This window comes from Pristis pectinata, chromosome 11 (genome assembly GCF_009764475.1).
Source record: "Pristis pectinata isolate sPriPec2 chromosome 11, sPriPec2.1.pri, whole genome shotgun sequence".
NCBI classification, from domain to species: Eukaryota; Metazoa; Chordata; class Chondrichthyes; order Rhinopristiformes; family Pristidae; genus Pristis; species Pristis pectinata.
The window spans coordinates 25,535,739-25,560,384 of NC_067415.1; the positions used below are offsets into that span (position 1 = coordinate 25,535,739).

Genomic DNA, 24,646 nt, shown 5'->3' on the forward strand with positions numbered 1-24,646 from the left:
CATCTGAATAACTACCACAGACTTCATTCACACAACATGTGGGATCAGTCTATGCAACACCAGGAGCAGCTTCAGATTTCTTATAGTTCAGCTCACCAACCAATCATGGAAACCCTTTCTTATACTTCAAGAGTAAATCTTAAAGATAAGGTTACATGATTCATCTGTTCTTTGAAATCTTCGCCAGGACAGCCTTTTGCCTACATTGTTACAGACATCTATCGCATAATATTGTTAGTTCACTCCACTGCTTACATGTATTATGCTAAACAATAAAGTGATACACAAATTAGTTTTAACTGCTGTTCCAGTCACATATCTCCTCACTGGTGATATATCTGAAGCAGACAAATGCTCAGCCCCCTCTTTCTCATCGGCACCCTGAGATTCTCCTGTATTCCAAGTCTGTTGCTCTGCAACTCGTTATACACTTGAATGGTAGCTCTCAACTCTGCAATCTTTGTCTCACTTCCAACATCAGAAATGTTATACACAAAACTAAAATACAACCTTATTGTATGGGAAAGAAAATTCCTATGAAACTAGACATGTTCAAAATCAATGCTCTAAAACTTCTTGTGCCACTCAATTCATCCCATACAGTTTTTTATGTTGTTCCGCCAAATATGCTCATAGCTGAGCAGGATGAATAAAATTAGATAAAGATGAGTCGTGGATAAAAAGGTAAAAAGAGACTAATATGTGAAAGAACTGAAAGGAAGAATAAGGGGCTTATCAGTTGAATGACCTTCAACATTCAGCTCCAGTTCACAAAGAAACAAACTTTTCAGTAATTCTTAAATTATTTTGTCTTCAATTAATCAAGTCTCACAGCTTGTTCAAGCATTATGAAAGTAATATCTAAGTACATTCTGAAGTACAAGTACATGGTAACACTGAATGGTGTAAAAATACCAAAAACGTTAGAAAATTATTTTAATTTTAGTCACATTACCTTATCAATGTGTCATCATCCACAATCATAAGCCAGGGGACCTCAGGAACAGCATTACTAACAAATCGTTTAAGAATTGCAAACGTTTTGCCACAGTGCCCTGAAATATACATGAGAAAATATACATTTTAACTCTGTTAAAACAGCACACTACATAAACTATATCTAGGAGACCATTTATTGATATAGTTTGTTTGATATTAAAGTGTCAAACACATGAATTGCACAGTAGCTCGCATGGTCCTCTATTCTATTCTGCCATTTTAAAAAGATCATGGCTGATTTTATTCTAACCTCATCTTCACATTCCCATCTACTCTTGCAGCTTCTAAGCACCTTCTTGCTTATCAAGAACCCATCTACCTCTGCCTCAATAATATTTGAAAATTCTGTTTCCACCACATTTTGAGGGAATGCCAAATATTCACGATCTTCAGAGAAATATAATTTCACCTCATCACTGCTTAAGTAGGTGATAATTTTTTAAAACATTTTATCACTTTTTCCCCATATTATACTCCAGATCTTTGCCCACACACTTGGCTATCCTATATTCATTGCATCTTCCTTCTGCCCTCTTCACAACTTAATTTCCAACTTTGTGTAATCAGGAAATTTGGTGCTTTCATCCAAGGCATTTATATAAATTCTAAGAAGTTTAGGCCCCAGCATCAGTCTCTAACTCATCACACATCATACCTTGCCAAATGGAGAAAGGCTTATTAATGCCTACTCTGTTTCCTTTTAACTAGCCAATATTCTATCCACACTGATATTTTACCTCCTATACCATGAACTTTTATTTTCCACCATAGGTTTGATGTGAGAATTTCTCAAATGCCTTCTGGAAATCTAAGGATAGTACATCCACTGGTTCACCATTAGTAAAGCATGTTACTTCTTCCAAGAACTCCAATAAATTGGTCACACATGATTTCTCTTTCACAAAACCATATTCACTTTACCTGATTACCTTAACTCTTTCTAATAAGGAGCAACATTGTAGTAGGCTGGGTTTGTTTACAAGCACAGGTTCTCTTTTAATCTTTCATAACCTGTTTGAATTAATTAATAAATATTGATCTGAATTGAAGTTGCAAGAAACGAAGGTCTGAATTCCACAAAAGCCATGTGTAATTCTGAAATGTTATGAGTTATGCAAGAATATCTAATTCTGTATGCAAGATTCTTGTATCTTAAAAACTGGCAACCATTGAATAACTTGAATTGCCATTTTGATGATTTTGTCTAAGACTTACAGAAAAAAAAGTGAGGCTTTGCAAATTCCAAGAAAGAATGCTTTATAGCAAGGATAAATTAACTCCCTGGTGTCTTAAACAGAACATAGAACAGTACAGCACAGAACAGGCCCTTCGGCCCACAATGTTGTGCCAACATAGCTAATCCCTCCTACCTACAGAATGCCAATATCCCTCCATTTTCCTCTCATTCATGTGCTCATCCAAGCCCCTCTTAAAAGCCCCCAATGAATTGCCTCCACCACCCTATCAAGCAGTGCATTCCAGGCATCCACCACTCTCTGAGTGAAAAACTTACCCCTCACATCTCTTCTGAACCTACCCTCTCTCACTTTAAATGCATGCCCTCTGGTATTGGATTGCTCAACAATGGGAAAAAGATATTGCTTCTCCACCCTATCTATGCCCCTCATAATTTTATACACTTCCAACAGATCACCCCTTAGCCTCCGCCGCTCCAGAGAAAAGAGCCCAAGTTTGTCCAGCTTCTCCTGATAGCACATGCCCTCTAATCTAGGCAGCATCCTAGTAAACCTCCTCTGCACCCTCTCGAAAGCCTCGACATCTTTCCTATAGTGAGATGACCAGAATTGCATGCAGTACTCTAAAAGCGGCCTAACCAGAGTTCCATAGAGATGCATCATAACTTCTTGACTCCTATACTCAATACCTCGATTAATGAAAGCAAGTATTCCATAAGCCTTCTTAACCACCCTATCTACCTGTGTAGCCACTTTCAAAGAGTTTCATTTGATTCAGTTTTTGTTTTAAAGCAGGTGGTATTACATTTTGGAACCACACATAGCATAGCAAGAGATCCAATTTTGAAAATCAAGGAACTTATCCGGCCAGTTTATATTTCCTCTGAGGAGATAAACACATCATGCTAGCTGAGAATAGGAGCTGCTTTAGGTAGATTAAACAATGGAGTTAATTACTTTGGTGTAATCGGGTGGACTCACCTGAATAGTTGTTTAAACAGTACTCGAGTAAAGCTAGAGATGAGGAATGGCAATGACTATATTACTTAATCAAGGAGTAGTAATTTAGGATACATGTTTGTAATTAGTTATTAATGGGATGAAGTAATTAGTATAATGATGCAGAGGTGTATTTGCCCACACCATGAAATAGAATATTTAGTTTGTGCACAAAGGGTAAAATTCAGGGAGCTAACTGAGAGCTCTCTGAGGTGAATTCTTCATGGTTCAACATTTCAATTGACTTAAAAAGATAACAAAGAATAAGATGACTGAGGAACAAAAAACAGCCATTGCTAACCAGAGCTGGCACTGAGATATCTCCCTATTTGCTATTTGACTGACTTACTATTTGAATTTAATGCAAGGTAATCATTACATCTGTTATGGGTCATTTGTGTTATTGTCTGACCTTAAGACAGTAACTGATATTTCTTCGTGAACCAATAAACTACTCTATACCTTGACTCTCTGGGTAACCTGTGGATCAATGGAAAAAAGCTAATCATGCAATGCAGAACGGTAAGAATGAATCTTGTTATCTTTACCTCCTCATATTCTTCAAGCATAATTTATCCTGAACTTTTCAAAATTTCTGCATATGGATTTATAGAGAAACTTTTACTTGATTAACAAGATTTCTCATTGACTGTTTCAATCTGCTTCTGTGACTCCCACTTCTAATCATTCCTAACTACCTCAATTACTGTCTTCTCGCTATCAGTCCCCCAAGGGATCGCCCAACCCCATTACAACTAAGTTCAATTTAACAGCTGCTCAACTGCAGCAATTTCCTGAGCCTTCCTTAACCAACATAAAAGTAACACCTTTCATATGAGGAAGCTGAAAAAAACACCTACCATGAATTTAAAACTGTAATGTTTGGGGAAAACTCACAACCGGAATTCCTGATCCAAACTCAACCCACCAAGTGCAGAGCCTGTCCCACTGAATATAAAGGTCATTACATTTGAATTAATTCAAGTTGGTAATGACAGGGCAATAAGAACATGCACATATTATGAAGTAACTACAGATCTTTTTAAAACAGCAAATCTATGCCAAAGAAATAATATATGTTTATCCGATTGAAAGAATTTAAATTATTTTTCATTATAGGATATTAATATAATTGAATGTTTCATAGCAAAACTAACATAAATTGCAGTATGCAGTTTACGCTATTTGTCTAAATCAGTCAATGTGAAATCTTGTTAATCAAGTAAAAGTTTCTCTATAAATATATATGCAGAAATTTTGAATAGTTCAGGATAAATTATGCTTGAAAAATATGGGGAGGTACAGATAACAAAATTCATTCTTACAGTTCTGAAGCTATCCAAATTCTTTAATGTTTTGAAGCCTTGTAAATATATTCTAACAACCTTATAAAACTGACAAACGATTAGCATGTAGTGTCATTAATGACTCTGAGAGGAACTTCCACCCATGTATCCACACCATCAATTTGAATGACTATTTCAACCTTCACCTGACCTTGTGCCAACTCAGCTCTTTAGTTATTGAAATCCTCATATACACTGTATGCTTGTGTTACCTTTATAATTGACTATTCAAATGTAATCATGACTGACTTAACCTCATTCTAATTCCTATAAACTTGAGGTCATCCAAAGTTCCATAGCCTATGCTAATTCTCAATTGACCATCATTCTAATGCTTGTTCAACTACACTGGCTTCCAGTTAAAGCCACACCTCAATTTGAAAATTCTCATCCTTTTTTTTAAATTGCTTAAAGGCTTCATCCCTCCCCATCAGTGAAATGTGCTCCTGCCACATAATCCTTCGAGGCTTCTGTGTTCCTCTTTTTATGTTCTCCTTACCATACTCTTGTCACTTCAGAATTGTGCAACATGCTTTTAGTTATCAAAGTCTTATGCTCTGCAATTCCCTACTTAAATCTCTTCATTTTACTAACTGTCCTTCCCCTCAAAAGATGTTCCTTAAAACAAATCTGTTTGACAAAAATTTTAGTTATCTGCCCTGAGAGCCTAAACTGTACTGACAAAGAATGGTGATTGAGAAGTCTGCACTAACATAAGAACATAAGAAATAGGAGCAAGAATGGGACATCCAACTCTTCAAGCCTGCTTTTCTTTCATTAAGGTCATTGCTAATCTATCTTACCCTTCATTTTGAAGCACCATTCCCATGTCCTTTAATGTTGAGAAATCTGTCAATCTCTGCTCTGAACGAACACTATAAATGATCCTCCACAGTCCTCCAGGGTTAACAATTCCAGAAGTTCACTACCCTCAGTGAAGAAATCTCACCTCACTCTGCCTTAAATCATGTATCCCTTATTCTCCAACTGTTCCCCCGGCCAAATACTCCTCAGCTGGGGGAAATGGCCTCTCTGCATCTGGCTGGTGAGCCACTTAAAAATTATTTTGTATGTTTTGATGGGATCGCCTCTCATTCTTCAGAAATCAGTCCCATTCCGCTCAATCTCTCATCATACAGCAAACCTGCCATTCTTGGAACCAGTCTAGCGAATCTTCACTGCACTCCCTCTCTGCCATGTACATCCTTTCTTGGGGTAAAGAGACCTGAAATGCACACAATACTGTGGATGCACTCTCACCAAGGTCCTATACAATTGTAATCAGTCTTCCTTATTCATATATTCGAAATCTTCTTGTAATAAGCATTTGCCCTCCTACTCACTTTTCACTGCATATTGGCCTTCAATGACACACATACCTAGGGTCCTTCTGAACATTAACACTACCCAATTTCTCACCATCTAGCAAATACTCTGCATTTCTGTTACATGTACCAAAGTGGATAACCTCACATTTTTCCACATGATATTCTATCTGCTGTATTTTCGCTGACTTTGACTCTCTCAGCTTATCAATATCTGTTTGAAACCTCATTTCATTCTCCTCCATACAATTCCACTTAGTTTAGTAATGTTAGCAAACTAGGATTAATGATGGCACAAGAGACTGCAGATGTTGGAATCTGGAGCAAGAAACAAACTGCTGGAGGTCAGGCAATCTGTGGAGGGAAATGGACAGTTGATATTTTGGATCAAGACCCTTCATCTGGATTTATGACATTTGGTCCCTCAGTCAAATCATTAATACAGATGGGGAAAGTTGGGGCCAAAGCACCAATCCTTGTGGTACTCTCCTAATCACAGCCTACCAACCTAAGAATGATCCATTTTTCCCCACTCTTTGCTTTCTGTCCAATCACTAATTCTCAGTCTAAGTCAGTACATTACGCCCAATTCCACATGCTCAAACCTTGCTAACTTTCTGTGTGGGGCTTTATCAACTGCCTTCTGACTGCTTTGTTCTTTTCTCTTTTGTTAGTCACATCCTCAGAGGAACTCCAGCAAACTGGTTAAAAATTATTTTCCTTTCGTAAATCCAGGCTGGCAGCTCTACTCAAACCAATTATTCTTTTGAATAGGTTCCAGCAATTTCCCTACCAAAGGCATTAGGCTATCAGATAGGTAGTTCCCTACTTAGTTGCCCTTAAACCCACAGGAACAATTCCTGAATTCAGAATCCATAGAATTTTGTAAGGTGATAATGACATTATCCTCTATCTCTAAAGCTACCTCTTTCAAAACACTGAGAAGTAAATTACCAGGTCCTTGGGATTTATCAGCTTTCAAGGTTACCAAATTGCTTTGTACTATTTTTTGTCTAATACTATCATTCCTTATTCTTGCTAGACTTTTGATTTTCTAATATATGCAGAAGGCTTTGTATGCTTTCATAAGTGTGGGCAAATGTAAAGTAATTGTTTAATTCCTCTGTTATTTTCTTATTGCCCACCATAACTTTCCTGTCTCTCCTATAAATGACCCACACTTGTCCTTGCTGGTTTTTTCCCCTATTTTTGTACCTACAAGAGTTCTCAGAGTCTTTCTTTTATATTTCTCGTCAGCCTAATCTCACATTCTATCGTGCCTTTTGTTCAATTTCTTGGTCCTCCTTTGCTGAGTTCTAAAATGCTTTCAGTTCTCAGGCCCAACGCTATTGGGATTAGCTTGCTGGGCATCACAGTCGGCATGGACAAGTTGGGCCGAAGGGCCTGTTTCTGTGCTGTATGACTCTTCTGGAAACATTATAAACCTCTTCCTTGCACTTAGCATTACTTTTAATATCTCTTGTCAGTCACTTTTCCCATTGGCTCTTTGTGCCTGAAAGGATTATATGTTTTTTAGCAATGTATGCATTATTTCTTTAAACACCACCCTTTGCCTGTTCACCTTCAAACTATTCAATGTATTCTCTCAATCAACCAAATTCAACTATTTTCTCATCTTTGTAATTTTCTTGGATTAGATTTAAGACTATGGTTTTGCACTGAATTACATGACTTTCAAATTCAATGCCAAATTCTATCATATGGTCACTCTTACCCAGCAGCCCCTTGAGAAGATTATCAAATTTTTTGTCATTGCACAAGATAAACTTTTCCTCAGCATACTGATCTAGAAAAACATTTTGTAAACATCCCATGAATTCAACTTCCATCTTATTATATTGATTTGTTCAGCCTCAGTGTAAGTTACAATTTCCCATTATTGCAGTATTACCCTAATTACACTCATATCTAATTCCCTGTTTTTTTTTCTGCGCCCAGTATTACAACAAGTATTTGGTGGCCTACCTGATTCAATACGATTCTAGTTCTACATCATGATTTGTCAGGCCAATATTATTCTCCACCTAATCTCCTGCATTATTAGTATCAGCCCCTTTTCCTTTTCCCTTGTCCTTCCTAAATATCAAATACAGCTTGAGTCACCTTACAGCCACATTTCCAATAATAGCATTTAGATCATACCCATTTACTTCTATTTGTACCATGAATTTGTTTATCTTGTTATAAAGGACTTCACATCAATGAAATCATCAAACCACTGCAGCCACAATTCCAATCTCAGTTCAAGACGTCCATAAAGCTATCAGAGATGCCAAGAGACAATACCAGTCCAAAATTGAGTCCCAGACCAGTCGTCAGTTGTGGCAGGGTTTATATGCTATAACGGGCTACAAAATGAAGTCGGCCAGCATTGCCTACAACAGTGCATCCTTTCCCGATCAGCTTAATGAATTCTATGCATGTTTTGAACAGGAGGGGATTGGTTTGTCACCACCCCCCCCCCACCCCCCGACAGCCTCCAATGAACCTGCGGTCACCATGGAGGATGTAAGATCAGTTTTCCTGAGAGTGAACCACGGAAAGCATCAGATATTGTGCTGATCAGCTGGCAGGGGTACTTGCAGACATATTTAACATCTCCCCGCCTCACTCTGAGGTTCCCACCTGTTTTATGAAGACCACTATCATCTTGATACCTAAGAAAAACAAGGTAACGTGCTTTAATGACTACCAACCGGTGGCTCTGACATCCACCATCATGAAATGCTTTGAGAGGCTGGTTATGGCATGCATTAACTCCAGTCTCCTGGAAAATCTCTACCCACTGCAATTTGCCTACCACTGAAACAGGTCTACAGTGGACACCATCTTCCTGGCCCTACACTCATCTCTGGAGCATCTGGACAGTAAAGACACCTACATTAGACTATTGTTTATTGACTACAGCTCCACCTTCAATACTATATTTCCAAGCAAACTCGTCACCAAACTCCAAGACCTGGGACTCAACACCTCCCTCTGCAACTGGATCCTTGACTTTCTGACCAACAGACTGCAATCACTGAGGATAGGCAGCAACACCTCCAGCACGATTATTCTCAACACTGGTGCCCCACAAGGCTGCATCATCAGCCCCCTACTCTACTCCCTTTATACTCATGATTGTGTGGCCAGGTTCTGCTCTAACTCCATCTACATCTCCTTTGCAGATAGTACCACCGTAACAGGCCGTATTTCAAATAATGATGAGTCAGACTACAGGAAGGAGACAGAGAGCTTAATGACATGCTGTCATGACAACAACCTATCCCTCAATGTCAGCAAAACAAAAGAGCTGGTCATTGACTTCAGGAAAGGGGGCAGTGCACATGCACCTGTCTACATCAATGTCGCTGACGTCAGAAGGGTTGAGACCTTCAAGTTCCTCGGAGTGAACGTCACCAATAGCCTGTCCTGGTCCAACCACGTAGACGCCACAGCCAAGAAAGCTCACCAGTTCCTCTGCTTCCTCAGGAGGCTAAATAAATTTGGCATATCCCCTTTGACACTCACCACTTTTATCGATGCACCTTAGAAAGCATCCTATCTGGATGCATCACAGCTTGGTATGGCAACTACACTGCCCGGGACCGCAAGAAACTGCAGAGAGTTGTGGACACAGCCCAGCACATCACGGAAACCAGCCTCCCCTCCATGGACTCCATCTATACCTCGCGCTGCCAAGGTAAAGCAACCAGCATAATCAAAGACCCCACCCACCTGAGTCATTCTCTCTTCTCCCCTCTCTCATCAGCCAGAAGATACAGAAGCCTGAGGGCACATACCACCAGGCTCAAGGACAGCTTCTTTCCCATGGTGATAAGACTATTGACCAGTTCCCTTATACGATGAGATGGACTCTTGACCTCACAATCTACCTTGTTATGACCTTGCACCTTATTGTCTACCTGCAATGCACTTCCTCTGTAGCTGTGACACTTTACTCTGTATTCTGTTATTGTTTTTACCCTGTACTACCTCAATGCACTGTGTAATGAATTGATCTGTATGAACGGTATGTATGCAAGACAAGTTTTTCACCATACCTTGGTACAAGTGATAATAATAAACCAATACCATACCAGAATAGAATCCAAGGGTACACTTAAGACTGAAATACTTAGATTTCTAATTAATAAGGGAATCAAGGATTATGGGGAAAGATTAGGAAACTGGTCTTGAGGAATGTTGGATCAGCCTTGACTTTATTGTACAATGGAACTGGCTGGAAGGGCTAGATGGCCTACTTCTGTTATTACTTCTTATGGTCTTACTGGGTAACAAGAATCTATCACTGTGAGATAGCACAACCTGAGACCATGCGGCCACAATAAATATGAAAGAGCACAACATTGATCTTGTGAAACAAAACGCCCATAGCCTGGACCTCTGCTGAGAAGCCCTGAAATTCAATGTATGTGTCCCAACCTGCTGGCTGAATGCTGCAAAACCTTGCTGTCATGACAAGATAGAGTTTGCCACCACTTATAATATGAGAAGCTGAGAAGCAGCACTAGGATGGAAGAAGTATGTAACAAGTGAGAGATTATGAATAGAAAAGGAGGCTGCTACCTAAACATCCCCTTTCTGGCCTGATTCATGAAAGCAATTACCTATTCACTAGTAGACCCACATGCCTTGCCTTCCCTTAGTTACTGAGTATTAAGTTGTTCTCTCACACATGATGCCAAAATAAATGCAAAATAAACATTTCAATTCAAGATTTCAAATCAAATTATGTTGCAAATAAAAAAATTGCCACCTTTATGGATTCTGTTAGTGCCTGTCTTCTGGATGTTTTGTCTGTCTATGGTTCTGAGGTCCTATTCCAGAGACTACAAAAAAACTGTTTAATTTCAATAGAGGAGTCTACAGATGGAGGATGCCCATGAGCAGCTTTGGGGTCCAGAAAGCCTATCTTCTGACTGCACTCTCATCGTGAAATATAGGAACAGACAGCAGCCAGACCAACAGATTCATGGTCCATGAAACTACCGACACTAATTCATGGCAGTGCATCAGCAAACTAAGTAATCTGCCGAGGCATTGATTGTGACACCCTGAAAAAACCTTTTGAGTACTGACATTCTGAACTATGAGAGCAGCCCATTGAGCTTTCACTATGGTACTCAAGACCTTAAGCAGTTGCTTCTTTATGCTGAAATGAAAGCTCAGATACTGATGATCAAATTGTTCATCATGATGATTTATACAAGCATATTTAAGGATAACCTCCAAATTCTATATAAAGCTCTCTGTTAGGTTGGCATTATATTCCTCACTGAATGCAAGATATTTGGCAAGCTTCCTTCTGCATGGATCACTCAGCAGGTCATGTAACATGGTGGAAAGAGAAATAGAGTTAATACTTCATGTCAAAGACCTGTCATCAGAAGTGGTGAAGTGAGAAAACAAGTTAGTTTCAAGTTGCAGAGAAGGTAGGGGAGGAATAATAGGACAAAAGAAATACCTCTGATAAGGTTGTCAAGATGATCTCGAAGATAACAGAGCTATTTGAATAATAGATTAATGTGGCTGGTTAGAGAGAAAGAGAGAGAATGTGAATTGCAATCAAAGCTGTTGCTGAAACCTAAAACCAAAAGTATAATTATGGAAATCCTCAGCAGTTCAGGCAATGTCTGCGGAGAGAGAAAAACTGAATTAATATTACTGATGGACAACCTTACAGCAACTTTGTTATTCTGATACAAACAGAAAGAACAATTTATCTGAATCAGAATTCAATTTCGAGTCCCAAAAGCTGCTACTTGCCTACTGCTTTTTCTCAAGCTTATGTTAGGCTTTATTGGAATAGTGTAGGAGGCCAAAGACAGAAAAGTGTAAGCTCAGGGTCACTTCTGCAAAAACATAAAGGTGTTCTGTGTTCAGACCTTTTCCTGTGGTCTGGTCCATCAAACTCCTTGCAGTACAAATTCTTTGCAGTGCTCTGCAGTACAACAGTGTGGAATGTCACCCCCCCAACGGGTTTAAACAAACTTTTCTTTCCCCTTGCTCTATCTGTGGCTTACTTGTGCTGTTGGTTCACTGTGTACAGATCTTCTCTTTATGTTCTCCTCTAATTTAAATACAGTGTCAGTATGAGCTGATGGCTATGACTGTGAAATTTAAAGCTGGTCCCCTCATTATCTGTAACTATCTTCTACAAGTGCCTGAATGAATTATAGTTCATGGGTATTTGAAATGGAAAAAGGGACAGTTAATCTGAGGGGACCGGTGAAAATAAGCATTTTCAATTTGCATCATCTGGCGCTTGCAATTCACAGAGCATTAGATATGAGAGAGAAATGGGTTAGAAGAAAGATGATTAGTTACAAGTGTAATGCCATCTTCATCCCTACCAGTGGTTACTGCCTCAGCATTGCCCTTCCTTCCCACAGTGGTCAGCACTCTCTCCTGCAAGGGGATTAGAATGTGAAGAGACAGGTGCTTCCCACCTCTTTCAGTTAGGTCTGCTGGCTCTAGCTGTGTGACACCTTACTTTGTGAGAGAGATAAAAGTGCTTCACAGGTGTCACGCAAACCATTGCGTGATGTAATGTTGGACTAGCTGGCAGTATGTGCAAAGATGAGTCTTGCAGCACTGTGGGTAACGCAAGTCCTAACTAAATGAGACAGTTGCCAGATGAATGACGTGGTTATGGAGAATTGAGCAATGGTCAAGGATAATGGTGCTTTTTGTAAGGTAGGGCTTTTGAAATAGCTTTCCCTGACTTTACTCTCATCAGGAATTAAGCTTCTTCTGACACAGCAATTGGGCTCTTAAGCCTGCAATGACCTCCACAATTATCTTTACCCATTACATTGTCTTTGTGCGACTGGATTGTCTCCTGCTGCACACACCAGAAACCCTGAGAATATCTCTCCTACTTTTTACCTCGTTCATCAAGACTTCCACTGTAACATCTCTTGCATGCTACCCTGTGTGCTAGCTTAAGGCAGGCTAACTTTTAGAACATAGAACAGTACAGCATAGGAACAAACCCTTTGCACACGTCTTCCCTGAACATGAAATAATGTACAAGAAATAAGAATACAAGAAATAATAATTATTTTGTCCCTGGCTGCTGCTTGCTGCCAACAAACTACACTATTTGTGCCAAAATTGTACTTAGCAGAAAGCACGTTGCATCCTTTCCAATCAAGAGGTGAAGATTAATTATGCATCACAATCATTTCTTCTGTTTTCTGGGGCAAATCAATTTATGTCTTTGTAAGGATTTAGTTAGGGAGGTACAAAACATCCTAAGATCTGGTTCTATACATAAGTAACCTTAAATTTACAACAGCTAACAATCATCTGATTATTGGTACTGCAATTTGGGCACAATCTTTATAAAATCCGTGAATATACTTTCATGGATGGTAAGCGACAAGCTCAGAAGGGGAGGATAGGGAAGGTACGATACTGGTTCAACACAAAAAGGCATTTGTGTTTTCCAATGAATAAAAAAGTTTGAAAGGAATGTGCAATGTCAACTGAGTGTAACTTCAACAGAAATCAAAATTAGGTAATTGTGGCATAAAAGTTTCAAATTTGTGAATCATGACAAAGTTTGGAAGTGTGGTAAATAGCGAGGAGGGTGGCTGAATGGACAGAAAAATTGCAGCTGAAATTTAATACAGAGAAAAGTGCTACACATTAAATTGAACAGGAAGAGACAATATAGTCTAAATGGTGTTCAGGAACTGAGGGACCTATGCATTTGCTTAAATCCTTGACGGTGGATGGACAAGTTAAGACAATGGTTCGTTGAGCACATGTGATGCTGGGGTTTGTAAATTGATTCATAAGAGCATAAAAGTAAAGAAATTATGTTGAATTGTTGGCCACAATTTAGTTATTGCAACCTGTTCCGGTCAGAATATTTGAGGAAGAATCTGAAAGTCCCAGGGAGGGTGCACAAATGATTTACTAGAATCATTCTAGAGATGAGGGATTTCAACTACTAGATTAGGTTGGAGAAACTGGCGTTCTCCTTGGATCAAAGGCTGAGTGGAGGTTTGATAGAGATGTATAAGGTTACGACTAGTTTAGATAGGAAAGATAGAGGAAATATTTTCCCAATAGCAGATGGTTCAAGGACTGGAGGCACATCTGCAAACTATTTGAAGGAGGCATAATGAAAAACAACATTTTTTGCTATGTTGAGAGAAGTTATGATCTGGAGCTCACTAGCTGAAGGAACTGGGAAACTGAATTAATCAATGCCTTCATGGGATCTGGATAGACACTTGAGAAAATAATTGTGTGATAATGGGAGTGATGAGATTGCTCTATTAGGAGCCGGCATAAACTTGATGGTTAACTGACCACCTTCTCTGTTGTAACAATTCTATGATTCTAATTAGAAGATTCATCAGATAATAGCTGCTGTGGTTTGCACACAAGTTTCAGAAGAATGATGCTTAACTCTACATCTGGCTTACGGTAAGTACTTAGGCCTAGAATTTCCACATAATTGTCAACACCATGTAAGAGCAATTGCTTTGGTTTTCTAAACTTCCCCGCCACACCCCCTGACTTGCACTTATTTTATGCTAAACCACAATACATGCACTTCATTTTCAAGAAAAGAAAATTTCATGCACCATAAAAGATTGGTGTGAAAAGGATGGGTTCTGTTTCATGGGGTACTGGCCCCAATCCTACAGTAGATGAAATTTAACAGATAAAATGGGCTCCACCTGAAATGGAAATGAAGCCAGTGCCCTTGAAAAGAAATAATAGGACAGTAGAAAGAACATTAAATGTAAAGTGGGGATTTGGAGAATTTTTGGTGATGAGTCTGAAGGTAAATAGAAAAAGGAGTAAAGATGAGGCTCAAACAACAACAAAAAATGGTTATTAAAGCTAAGTATAACAATACTGTAAATAAAGTGCATTTCTAATTAATATTTTTTTAAAAATGCCTGGAAATTCAACCCTGGATGATAAAGCTAACCATACTATATAGCAGAATCAATGATTGGAAGTTTATGAATCACTATCTCAAGTTCTTGGATGCAGGGCACATTCACAAGATCACAAGACAAGGGAGAAGAAGCAGGCCATTCGGCCCATCGAGTCTGCTCCAAGGAAAGGGAAATAGAAATGAGAAATGGGGAATGGGGGAAGAAAAAAAAACTATTCTAATCCCAATTTCCGGCCTTATCCCCATATCCCTTGATATCCTGACTATTTAGATATCTATCTATCTCCTCCTTGAACGCCCCCACTGATCTGGCCTCCACTGCTGTACGTGGCAAGGAGTTCCACAAATTCACCACCCTCTGGCTAAAGAAATTTTTTTATTTTACAGGTAATTGCTCAGGAATTAAACAACAGTTGTAAAACCTTCAACTAAACATAATCCTAATCAGCAGTCTCCAACCTCCATTCTCCAATGGGGACCTCAAATTTGACTGGTTAGATTCATCAAAGGATCCATGAGTCCATTTCCAAGCATATATACTAGGAAGTCAAAAAGACAGTGAAGTCCAGAACTTTGTGATTAATAGCATATACCAGTCTCGGGCTTACTGCCTTTCAAATGACTAAATGTCTATGTTTCTACTCTCACCCACAGCAACAGCCAGCAAGATCCAGCCCATAAAGTTTCATTAGGAAAAAGAATGCTGTCCATAAGGGCAGCTAACCATGTTTTAATAAGGAGCTGTGATAGAAGTCATGGAATCATTACTCAAAGATGTAACAGAAAAATATCTAGTCAGTGGAAAAAAAATAAATAGCAATCAACTCAAATGGTTTCTTGCTTGGCCACTCTTATTGAATTATTTCAAGATATAATGAAGAATAGAAGGATGGTATAGTCGATGTAATATATTTTTTAAATCTTCAGTAAGGAACTGTAGGGGCAGGTAGCAGAAGGGATATCAAGCTGCAAAACAGAAAACTGAGTGCAAGGAGGGTAGTTATTCAGAGGCAGAAAGTGGAAAATGATGTTCCACGAGTATCAGTGCCATGTGTTGGAAGCATAATAACAAAATGTGGGGATTATACCAAATCGGAAAGCCAGAAATGGCAAGAAGACTTAAGAGAAACATAGTGTCAGTACAGACCAGTTGGACCAAATATCCTGCTTCTGTAATTTAAAAGTGATGTAATTTAAAACTCTATTTAAAAACTTTATTTATACAGCACAGTAACAGGCTCTTCTGGTCCAACAAGTCCGTGCCATCCATTTAAACCCATGTTAACCTATCCGTACGTCTTTGGAATGTGGGAGGAAACTGGAGCATCCAGGGGAAACCCACGCAGACATGGGGAGAACAGGCAGCGATAGGAATTGAACCCTGATCGCTGGCGCTGTAATAGTGTCACACTAACCGCTATGCTACTGTGCCGCCCAAGCAACATTTGAAGCAACGTTGCACCATCCCTAATAATGAGTTTCTTGCATAGCATAAATGTATACAACCTGAAATGTAATGCAACTTTCCCCCATTTAGAAATTTGCATGACTGAGCAACCTTGGAACAGCCCCCAAACTTCAGAAGTTTGTGACAGTGATTTTGACAATTTGAAGCAAAACTTCCAAATAATTAGATGATTTATTACTACTTAAGATTCTGAATAATGCTTGCACGTTGACATTTACTGAAATGTGCACTAATGCTTAATATATATAAATGATTATTTGATGGTGTTGAACTACTTTGAAAAATGTTATGTCCAAGAGAGTTAAAGAACAAAAATTAAAAAAGATCCATGTTTCTTCAGGGGCCTAATGTTCAAGTGAGTGCTACAAGAATTTCAGCAAAGTCTGTTTAAGTTTTGGCACAAGTTAAGCAGCACTGCTTGGAACAAAATGTACCATTGCAGTTATGAAACAGATCAATGAAAGTCCCAATTTAGTTTAATTATAGTCTGTTCTGCTAGATCAATTACTTGGAACTCTGCATAATAATACATTTGTATATTAAGTTTTGACATTCAGCTTACATATCCGATAGTGTTTGATTAATGATGAAGGCTAAGGTTGAAAGTATTCCTTTTTTTTAGACAAAATGAAGCATTGCTATTTAGGAGGCATTGATCAATAACAATCACAAGTCAATTCATTAATGCGCATGCTGTCATTTTACTTTTATATTTAGCTCACCGGTGATGACTACAAAATGTAAAACATTAATAAAGAACAACAATCACCGCTATTTGCTTACAGAAACCAGCTGCATGGATATAAATGAGGCTCTATATGATTCCCTGTGGGGTTCAGGAGAACAGCATAATGTAATAAGAGCAGCAATAACAAACTGGAGAGAAACCCAACTCTCAGTCTGATGAAATTGAGAAAACACTCAACAGTGAATCTTAAATGTGGCAGGAAAGATGCGACTTAGCTAGGTCAACTCCTTAACAACAGCAAAAGACAATTTCAACAGTTGACTGAGATTTCACTGCATCCAATATGACCTACACTGTACTATCAAATTAAATATTCACTTCAGAATTTAACAATATTACAAAACCTCCAAGCTTCCCTGCTAAATCAGTAACTACTTCTTACCCAGAAACATAGCAACATTGTGTAATCCATGCTCTTCAAATGATTAGAGATACAAGTCTGCAAAAGAAGCCCAGAACACTGGATAACAAGAGGAATGTGGAGTAGAAGGAAAGCACACTCTCACAACCAAAACTGCAGAAGGTTGTAAGAGAATCAGCTCAAAATAAAAGTAATTAGTTGCCTCAGCTAGCACAACACAATATCTGAGTAAGAAGGTGGTAGATTCCAGTCTTGTCCCAGGAAATAATCCGAGCTGACGATGCAGTGCAATGCTGAGGGTGCATTGCATTTCTTCTTAAAAAGGTACCACTTTTTGGATAAGTCGTTAAACTTTTTTCAAATAGTACTATTAGCTGAAAAAGACCCATTGTTCTGGTCTACAATTCTCCCTCTATCAGTATCAGGAAATAAAAGGGATGCAGGTGTGTCACTCTTTTGTTATATTGTGAAATCATGATATGTGCAGTTGACTAGTATGCCTACCTGTATAAGTGAAGTCACTTCAGAAATAATTCAAAATAATTTAAGGACTTTTACAAAGGCTTTATGATTCCTTTAGTAATTATTTTCAAAACTCTTGCTATCTAGCGAAGTAAGCTCAAACTTGCAGTCTTTTGTATCTCCACATCACCTTCCAGCCTGTCTCTATCTCCACCTTCCCCTCCTGGGTCCACCTGCCCTCTTTATTTCCCTTCTTATCTGTTCCAACCTATCACCCTCTAAACCCTCAGTGATGCAGGGTCTTGAACCGAAATGTCAATGATCCTTCTGCCTCTACAGGCGCTGCTCAACCCACTGATTTCTTCCAACAATTTGTTTTTTGCTCCAGATTATAGCACCTGCTGTCTCTTGTGTGTTTACTAAAAATGTTGGATTGCCAGTATATTCACCTCTAAGAATCATGGAATTGAACCAAAATTGATTTCACAAATTTTATCTTTGAGTTCTTTACTCTGAATAGGATCAGAGAATGTAGTAAAATTAAAATCTTCTGGAGGTAAATTACTGCAGATGCTGAACACTTGAAAGAAAAACTGGAAACGTGCTAAAAGCACAATTCACCTAATTTAGGAAATCAGTTATTTACTTGTACCTGAAGACAAAATACAATGCAGATACTGGACTTATTCTACATAAATAGCATTTGGTGTTCTCAATGTGGTCTCCTGCATCTGGTATTTGCAGAGATAGTCTTTGCACAACCCTTCTGTTCAGTCCATGAGGGTGACTCTGAACTTACAGCTGCCTTTCACTTTAATTCTTCCCCACACCACCCCTCCCCCCACTCTGACAACCATTTTTGGCCTTTCTGTACATTTCCGAAAAAACCAATGTGAGCTTGAGGAAGACCACTTCCTCTAGTCTTCAGGACACAACACTAAATTCAATCATTTCAGTCTTGCCATCACCATCACTGACATCAGCACCACCGCTGTCCACCTCTACCATGCCCTTCTAAGCAACTTCTTTTCATTTCTAACTTTTCCCAAAAATGTCATCAACCTGAAATGTTAACTATTTTCCCTCCCCTCAAATGCTGCCAGCATTTTCTATGTTGCTGAGGACTTTCTTGAACTAGAAGCTCATTGACCATTCTGGACCTGTAACAATTTGCAAAAGTTCTGACCATTTCTGAGATGAAGCCTTCTATTTAATAGTAAAATGATTAAGTTAGAAGTGATCCCATTGGGCCTCCAGTATCACTTGGAGCAGGGAAAGTGGAGTCAAAGGCAAGCTCTGTCCAGAAGGTCAATCCCTGTACTACTTAGTGGGAGCAATGCTCCTACCCACACCCCCACCCCCACATGTCAGAGGAATAATGCATCTGGAACTTGATGATCACCTTCTACAGGGAGGGCACCAGCTATGCACTTAGGTCTACATCTCTCTGCCAAAGGAGGTGAAGCTCACTGTCGCCTGGAATTTCACTGCCTCCAGAATGTTCTAGATGGTGACAACTGACATCAAATAATGCATATACATCACAGATACTCTCTAGTCAACATGAGGCAAATTCATCCCCTTATTAAGTAGAGGGCATCAAGTATCATGTGGGTTTGTGCAAATTAGCCTTAAGTTTCTGTAGGCCAACCTAGTTTTATCCCTAAATGCACTGATGCTATGTAGCCACTATCTGGACATGTTCAGGAACTAAGACAATCCAATGACCCTCTCATCTCAAGATTATCTGCTGCGCCTATCATACTTCTGCCACATGCTGGTGAGATGAATGCCTCTTTTCGAACAAAGTTATTCCTTTCATCCCTGCCTTTCCACTCTTCTGTCAGGCTTCAGAGAGTGCTGGAATGTGGATTTCAACTGTGGTTAAAGGGTCGAGAAAACCATTTTGGCGACTGTCATCAGAATCTTCACTGAGATTTTGTTAGCTGGCTTGATAGGCAGTCGGCCTTGCAGTACATTCCGAGTACATTTCCTGCACTGTTATTGTCTTCTGCATCCTTAACTATCTTACTATGATGAGAGGACTGTTCTTGCCTTTTGGAGGAAAAGGAAGAAAAAAGGCATCTTTGAATATGCTATCCAGTGGGTATTTTACCCCTGAGGTTCTAAGAACCACACTCCACTAGTTTTGGCTCGGCAGCCAAAGCAGGCTATGCCTGAATGCAGAAAGGCCTTGCCAAGTCTTGGATTGAGAATGATTAGTCGCAAGTTAACAGCTTGCTAAGCAGTGTCTGGAAAAGACCAATTCTCCATGACACTAAAAATACAGTAAAACTCTGATAATCCGCTATCCAACCATTCAGAAATCCCAATGGCTTGGCATCTGCCTCACCAGGTAATGTTTGCGAAACTCCCTTCCAACTCGACTGAGTCCTAGTTCCCAGGGTCCCTTCCACTTACTGGGACCCTGTTTCCCACACTCCCTTCCAACTTGCCAGGGCCCTAGTTTCCACACTTCCTTCTGACTCTTTGGACCCTGCTTCCTGCACTCTCTTCCAACTCACTGGGGACCCTGTCCCGCACTTCCTCTGACTCCCCAGGACCTGGTTCCCACACTTCTTTCTGACTCACCAGGACCATGGTTCCTATACTCCCTTCTGAATTGCTGGGGCCTTGTTTCCCATGCTCCAGTTCAACTCACCAAGGCCCCATTTCCTCTGCTCTATTTAAACTGATCAGGATCCTGTTTCCCGTTCTCCCTTTAAACATACTAGGTTCACTGGGAAACATATTATAATAAAATATGACAGCAAAACAATGTGAATTTAATAAGTGTTGGGGTATTAAGAGTAATAAAATCCAATAGTCTGGAGAATTTGCTTGTCCAGCCACATCAAAATTCCAAGCATGCTGGATTATCAGAGTTTTACTGTATCATCTGTTGGCTGCCAAGGACTCAATTCTTCACTTCACAGAACTTTTACATAATCTACTCTTTCCAGTTTGCAAGAGTGCTCTATATTTCCAAAAATGACGAATGCTCTCTGCTTGCCTCTTGACTGCAATCCAACACTGACAAAATTCCTGCAGATTCACAGCGAAGCTTGCTTTTCATTCAAGAGAAAGCCTCAATCATTACTACATAGAGCAGATGGTGCGTAGGTACTTTGCACAAAACATCCTTACCTGGAAATATATTTTCCTTTATCATGTGTACCCCCACTCATTCATCATGTTGGAACTGGCCCAGAGCAGCAATATCATAATTTGCTCATCATACACATTATACTTGGTCAGTAAAGTTGCTTTTTGCCACACTCAATGGCAGTTAGGGATGGTGCCTTCCCAGAGACATCCGAAACCCACTAGAGATGACAGTGAGAAACCCAAATCATAGAATCATAGAAAGTACAGCACAATACAGGCCCTTCGGCCCACAATGTTGTGCCAACCTTTAAGCCTCGCCTAAAAACTATCTAACCCCTTCCCCCCACGTATTCCTCTATTTTAAATTCCTCCATATGCTTATCTAGTAACCTCTTGAATTTGACCAATGTACCTGCCTCCACCACCGCCCCAGGCAGCACATTCCATGCCCCAACCACTCTCTGGGTAAAAAACCTTCCTCTGATATCTCCCTTGAACTTCCCCCCCATTACTTTAAAGCCATGCCCTCTTGTATTGAGCATTGGTGCCCTGGGAAAGAGGTGCTGGCTGTCCACTCTATCTATTCCTCTTAATATTTTGTATACCTCTATCATGTCTCCTCTCATCCTCCTTCTCTCCAAAGAGTAAAGCCCTAGCTCCCTTAGTCTCTCCTCATAATGCATACTCTCTAAACCAGGCAGCATCCTGGTAAATCTCCTCTGCACCCTTTCCAATGCTTCCACATCCTTCCTATAATGAGGTGACCAGAACTAGACACAGTATTCTAAGTGTGGTCTAACCAGAATTTTGTAGAGCTGCATCATTACCTCATGGCTCTTAAACTCGTTCCCACGACTTATGAATGCTAACGTCCCATAAGCCTTCTTAACTACCCTATCCACCTGTGAGGCAACTTTCAGGGATCTATGAACCCCCAGATCCCTCTGCTCATCCACACTACCCAGAATCCTGCCATTAACTTTGTACTCCGCCCTGGAGTTTGTCCTTCCAAAGTGTACCACCTCACACTTCTCCGGATTGAAATCTATCTGCCACCTCTCAGCCCAGCTCTGCATCCTATCAATGTCCCTCTGCAATCTTCGACAGTCCTCCACACTATCCACAACACCACCAACCTTTGTGTCGTCTGCAAAATTGCCAACCCACCCTTCTACCCCCTCATCCAGGTCATTATTAAAAATCATGAAAAGTAGAGGTCCCAGAACCGATCCTTGTGGGACACCGCTAGTCACAGCCCTCCAATCTGAATGCACTGCCTCCACCACAACCCTCTTCTTTCTACAGGCAAGCCAATTCTGAATCCACATGGCTAAGCCTCCCTGGATCCCATGCCCTCTGACCTTCTGAAGCAGCCTACCATGTGGAACCTTGTCAAATGCCTTACTAAAATCCATGTAGACCACATCTACTGCACTACCCTTATCAATCTGTCTGGTCAGCTCCTCAAAGAACCCTATCAGGCTTGTGAGACATGATCTGCCCTTCACAAAGCCATGCTGGCTGTCCCTGATCAAATCTCAACAATGTCATGGTTCTCGTGTTGGCACTCCTTTCTAACTGATCACCTTACTGTCCTTTTTGGCAAAAATCATGGAAGTTATAATTGAGCAAACACCTGCTATTTTACCAATCTATCTTTTCCTCATTTTTTGTATATTTTTGACATCAGTGAACTTCTACATCATGCCATGCATATCCAAGTCGAGATCATTAACAAATATTAAAAAGGGCAGTGGTCCTGATACCTTCCCTATTAACACCATTTTATACATCCCCCCTAGAATAATCATTCACCAATAATCTCAGTTTTCAGTCCACTAGCCATATTGCCTTGTAATCTTATTTTAATTTTGTGTAAGATAAATGTTAATCTTTTGAATAAATCATTCTCTGCAACTGGAAATACAAATGCTTTTAGGAGTGTAAATGGTTTCAGGATTAGCAATTTAAATTTGCTTTTGATAAACTCTTTAAACTGTTTCTGGAGATGTGTGATTATGGTTGAGATTCCTAGAAGTTGGTGAGGAGGTTTTGTCTCTGAAAAAAGTTCAGAAGTGTTCTTGGGCAAAATTTCTTGTTCATTGTAAAAACTTTGATCAGAAAATTTTACAATACTTGAGTGTTTTCAGAATAGAAAAATGACTATCTGGTAGCCTAGTGCAGCAACAGCAGCAGACATGGGTGGCAAAATTTCCATCAATGTGTTAAATTTTTGGTGCTGCAGCAGCACGTGTGTTAGCTTCTTGAAGAGAAAAAAAATTCAAATGCATGCCACTGGATATGCATGTTTCTTGTACAGATTTAATGCATCAGAAATGTGATTTTGTTTAAAATTAACTAATTCAATTATTATTTAGATTTGCACAATTAGTGCACGTGATCCAGCAATAAAAATACATTCCTGTCATTTTGTATGAATTCTTGCCATAAAACTGACACGTCGAAGAATTTTTTTATTATTAACAAATGTAAAGGAATGAAACCACCTACATTTTTATTGTAAAACATTGTTAGTGGGACTTCAACCTAGCATATTAGCAACTTACCTCTTTCAGTGTTTGGTATCCCCAAGTACAGGGTTGGAATTGAGCTATCTGCATGATCGCTGTAGTATTCTATTAAAGCTGCTTCTTTTTCCCAAGTCTTCTTTACAATTGGTACTAGAAGATATTGGAAAAAATTGCTTAGAAATATTGTAACCAAAACTTGAAATTCTTAAATTATACATGAAAGCCAAATAATATTATCTATGTGGCAGCTTATCCAAAAATCTGCAAAACTGAGTTAATTTTGCAATACAGATTCTGACTGAACCCTATCTTCCACATTGTGGTAAAAATGAATACTCAAACTATTTTGAAAGAGAGCTTGAAGTGTGGTAGAAGCATTTTCATGGTACCAGTCAAGCCATCTATCAGATGTGTATTAATTTAATCTTTACTATGTTTAATTTTATTTTCTTTCTCAGCATGTTTAAAGGGGAACTACAGCAGTCTTTACAAAGCTTGAAGCAGAACCAATTAGATGGGTTAAGGCATGATCTAAACTGAGGTACCCAACTCTTTCAAGCAAAAGGGCAGATTCCTGAATCATCCTTAGAGGTTACAAAGAAGTCGGACATAATCATAATTAAAACCCACATCCAAATCTAAATCTGTTGTGCATTTTTGTTTGCAGCCTTAGCCTATACTATTCCATATCTTTCACTTGTCCTTCACATACAGTCTTCCACATAGAAGTTTTTTCTCCCCTTCTTCTTTTTGCACTTTCAGTCATTTGTTTGTCTCTGCTGTTCCTTCACATTGTTTTGCTTTTCACCTATTTATGCTTTTTTTCCCTATTTGTACTCTACTCTTTTTTACTTCTTTTATGACACCTACCCTGTCATGCTGCCTGAGGATCTTATGTGTTTCAGTAAGATCACCCCTAATTTTTCTAAACTCCAAAGAACAAAGATCTAAGTTCATAAGCCGCTTGTGACAGGACAACCCTATCATCCCTGAGATTAGCCTCGTGGATGTCTTTTGGATTGCCTCCAATGCCAGTATATCCTTAAACTTGGATAAGGCCTGGAAAATAGACTTCAATGGGAAGGGGAAGACAGACATGCTGCACTTTCAAGCTCAGCAGCCCATATATGCTTTTATTTTGACACTCTTA

At 39.4% G+C, this 24,646-nt stretch overlaps 1 protein-coding gene across 2 annotated transcripts in view; it reads right to left on the reverse strand.

Annotated features, from left to right (window-relative positions):
- Positions 1–24,646, reverse strand: part of b3glcta (beta 3-glucosyltransferase a) — a 141,829-nt gene that overhangs the window by 32,346 nt on the left and 84,837 nt on the right. For both annotated transcript variants that reach the window (XM_052026306.1, XM_052026307.1), the window contains 2 exons: positions 23,533–23,646; positions 956–1,055 (listed from right to left, as the gene is read on the reverse strand). In XM_052026306.1, the coding sequence (XP_051882266.1) occupies positions 956–1,055; positions 23,533–23,646 (214 nt within the window). The remainder of the gene's footprint in view (positions 1–955; positions 1,056–23,532; positions 23,647–24,646) is intronic.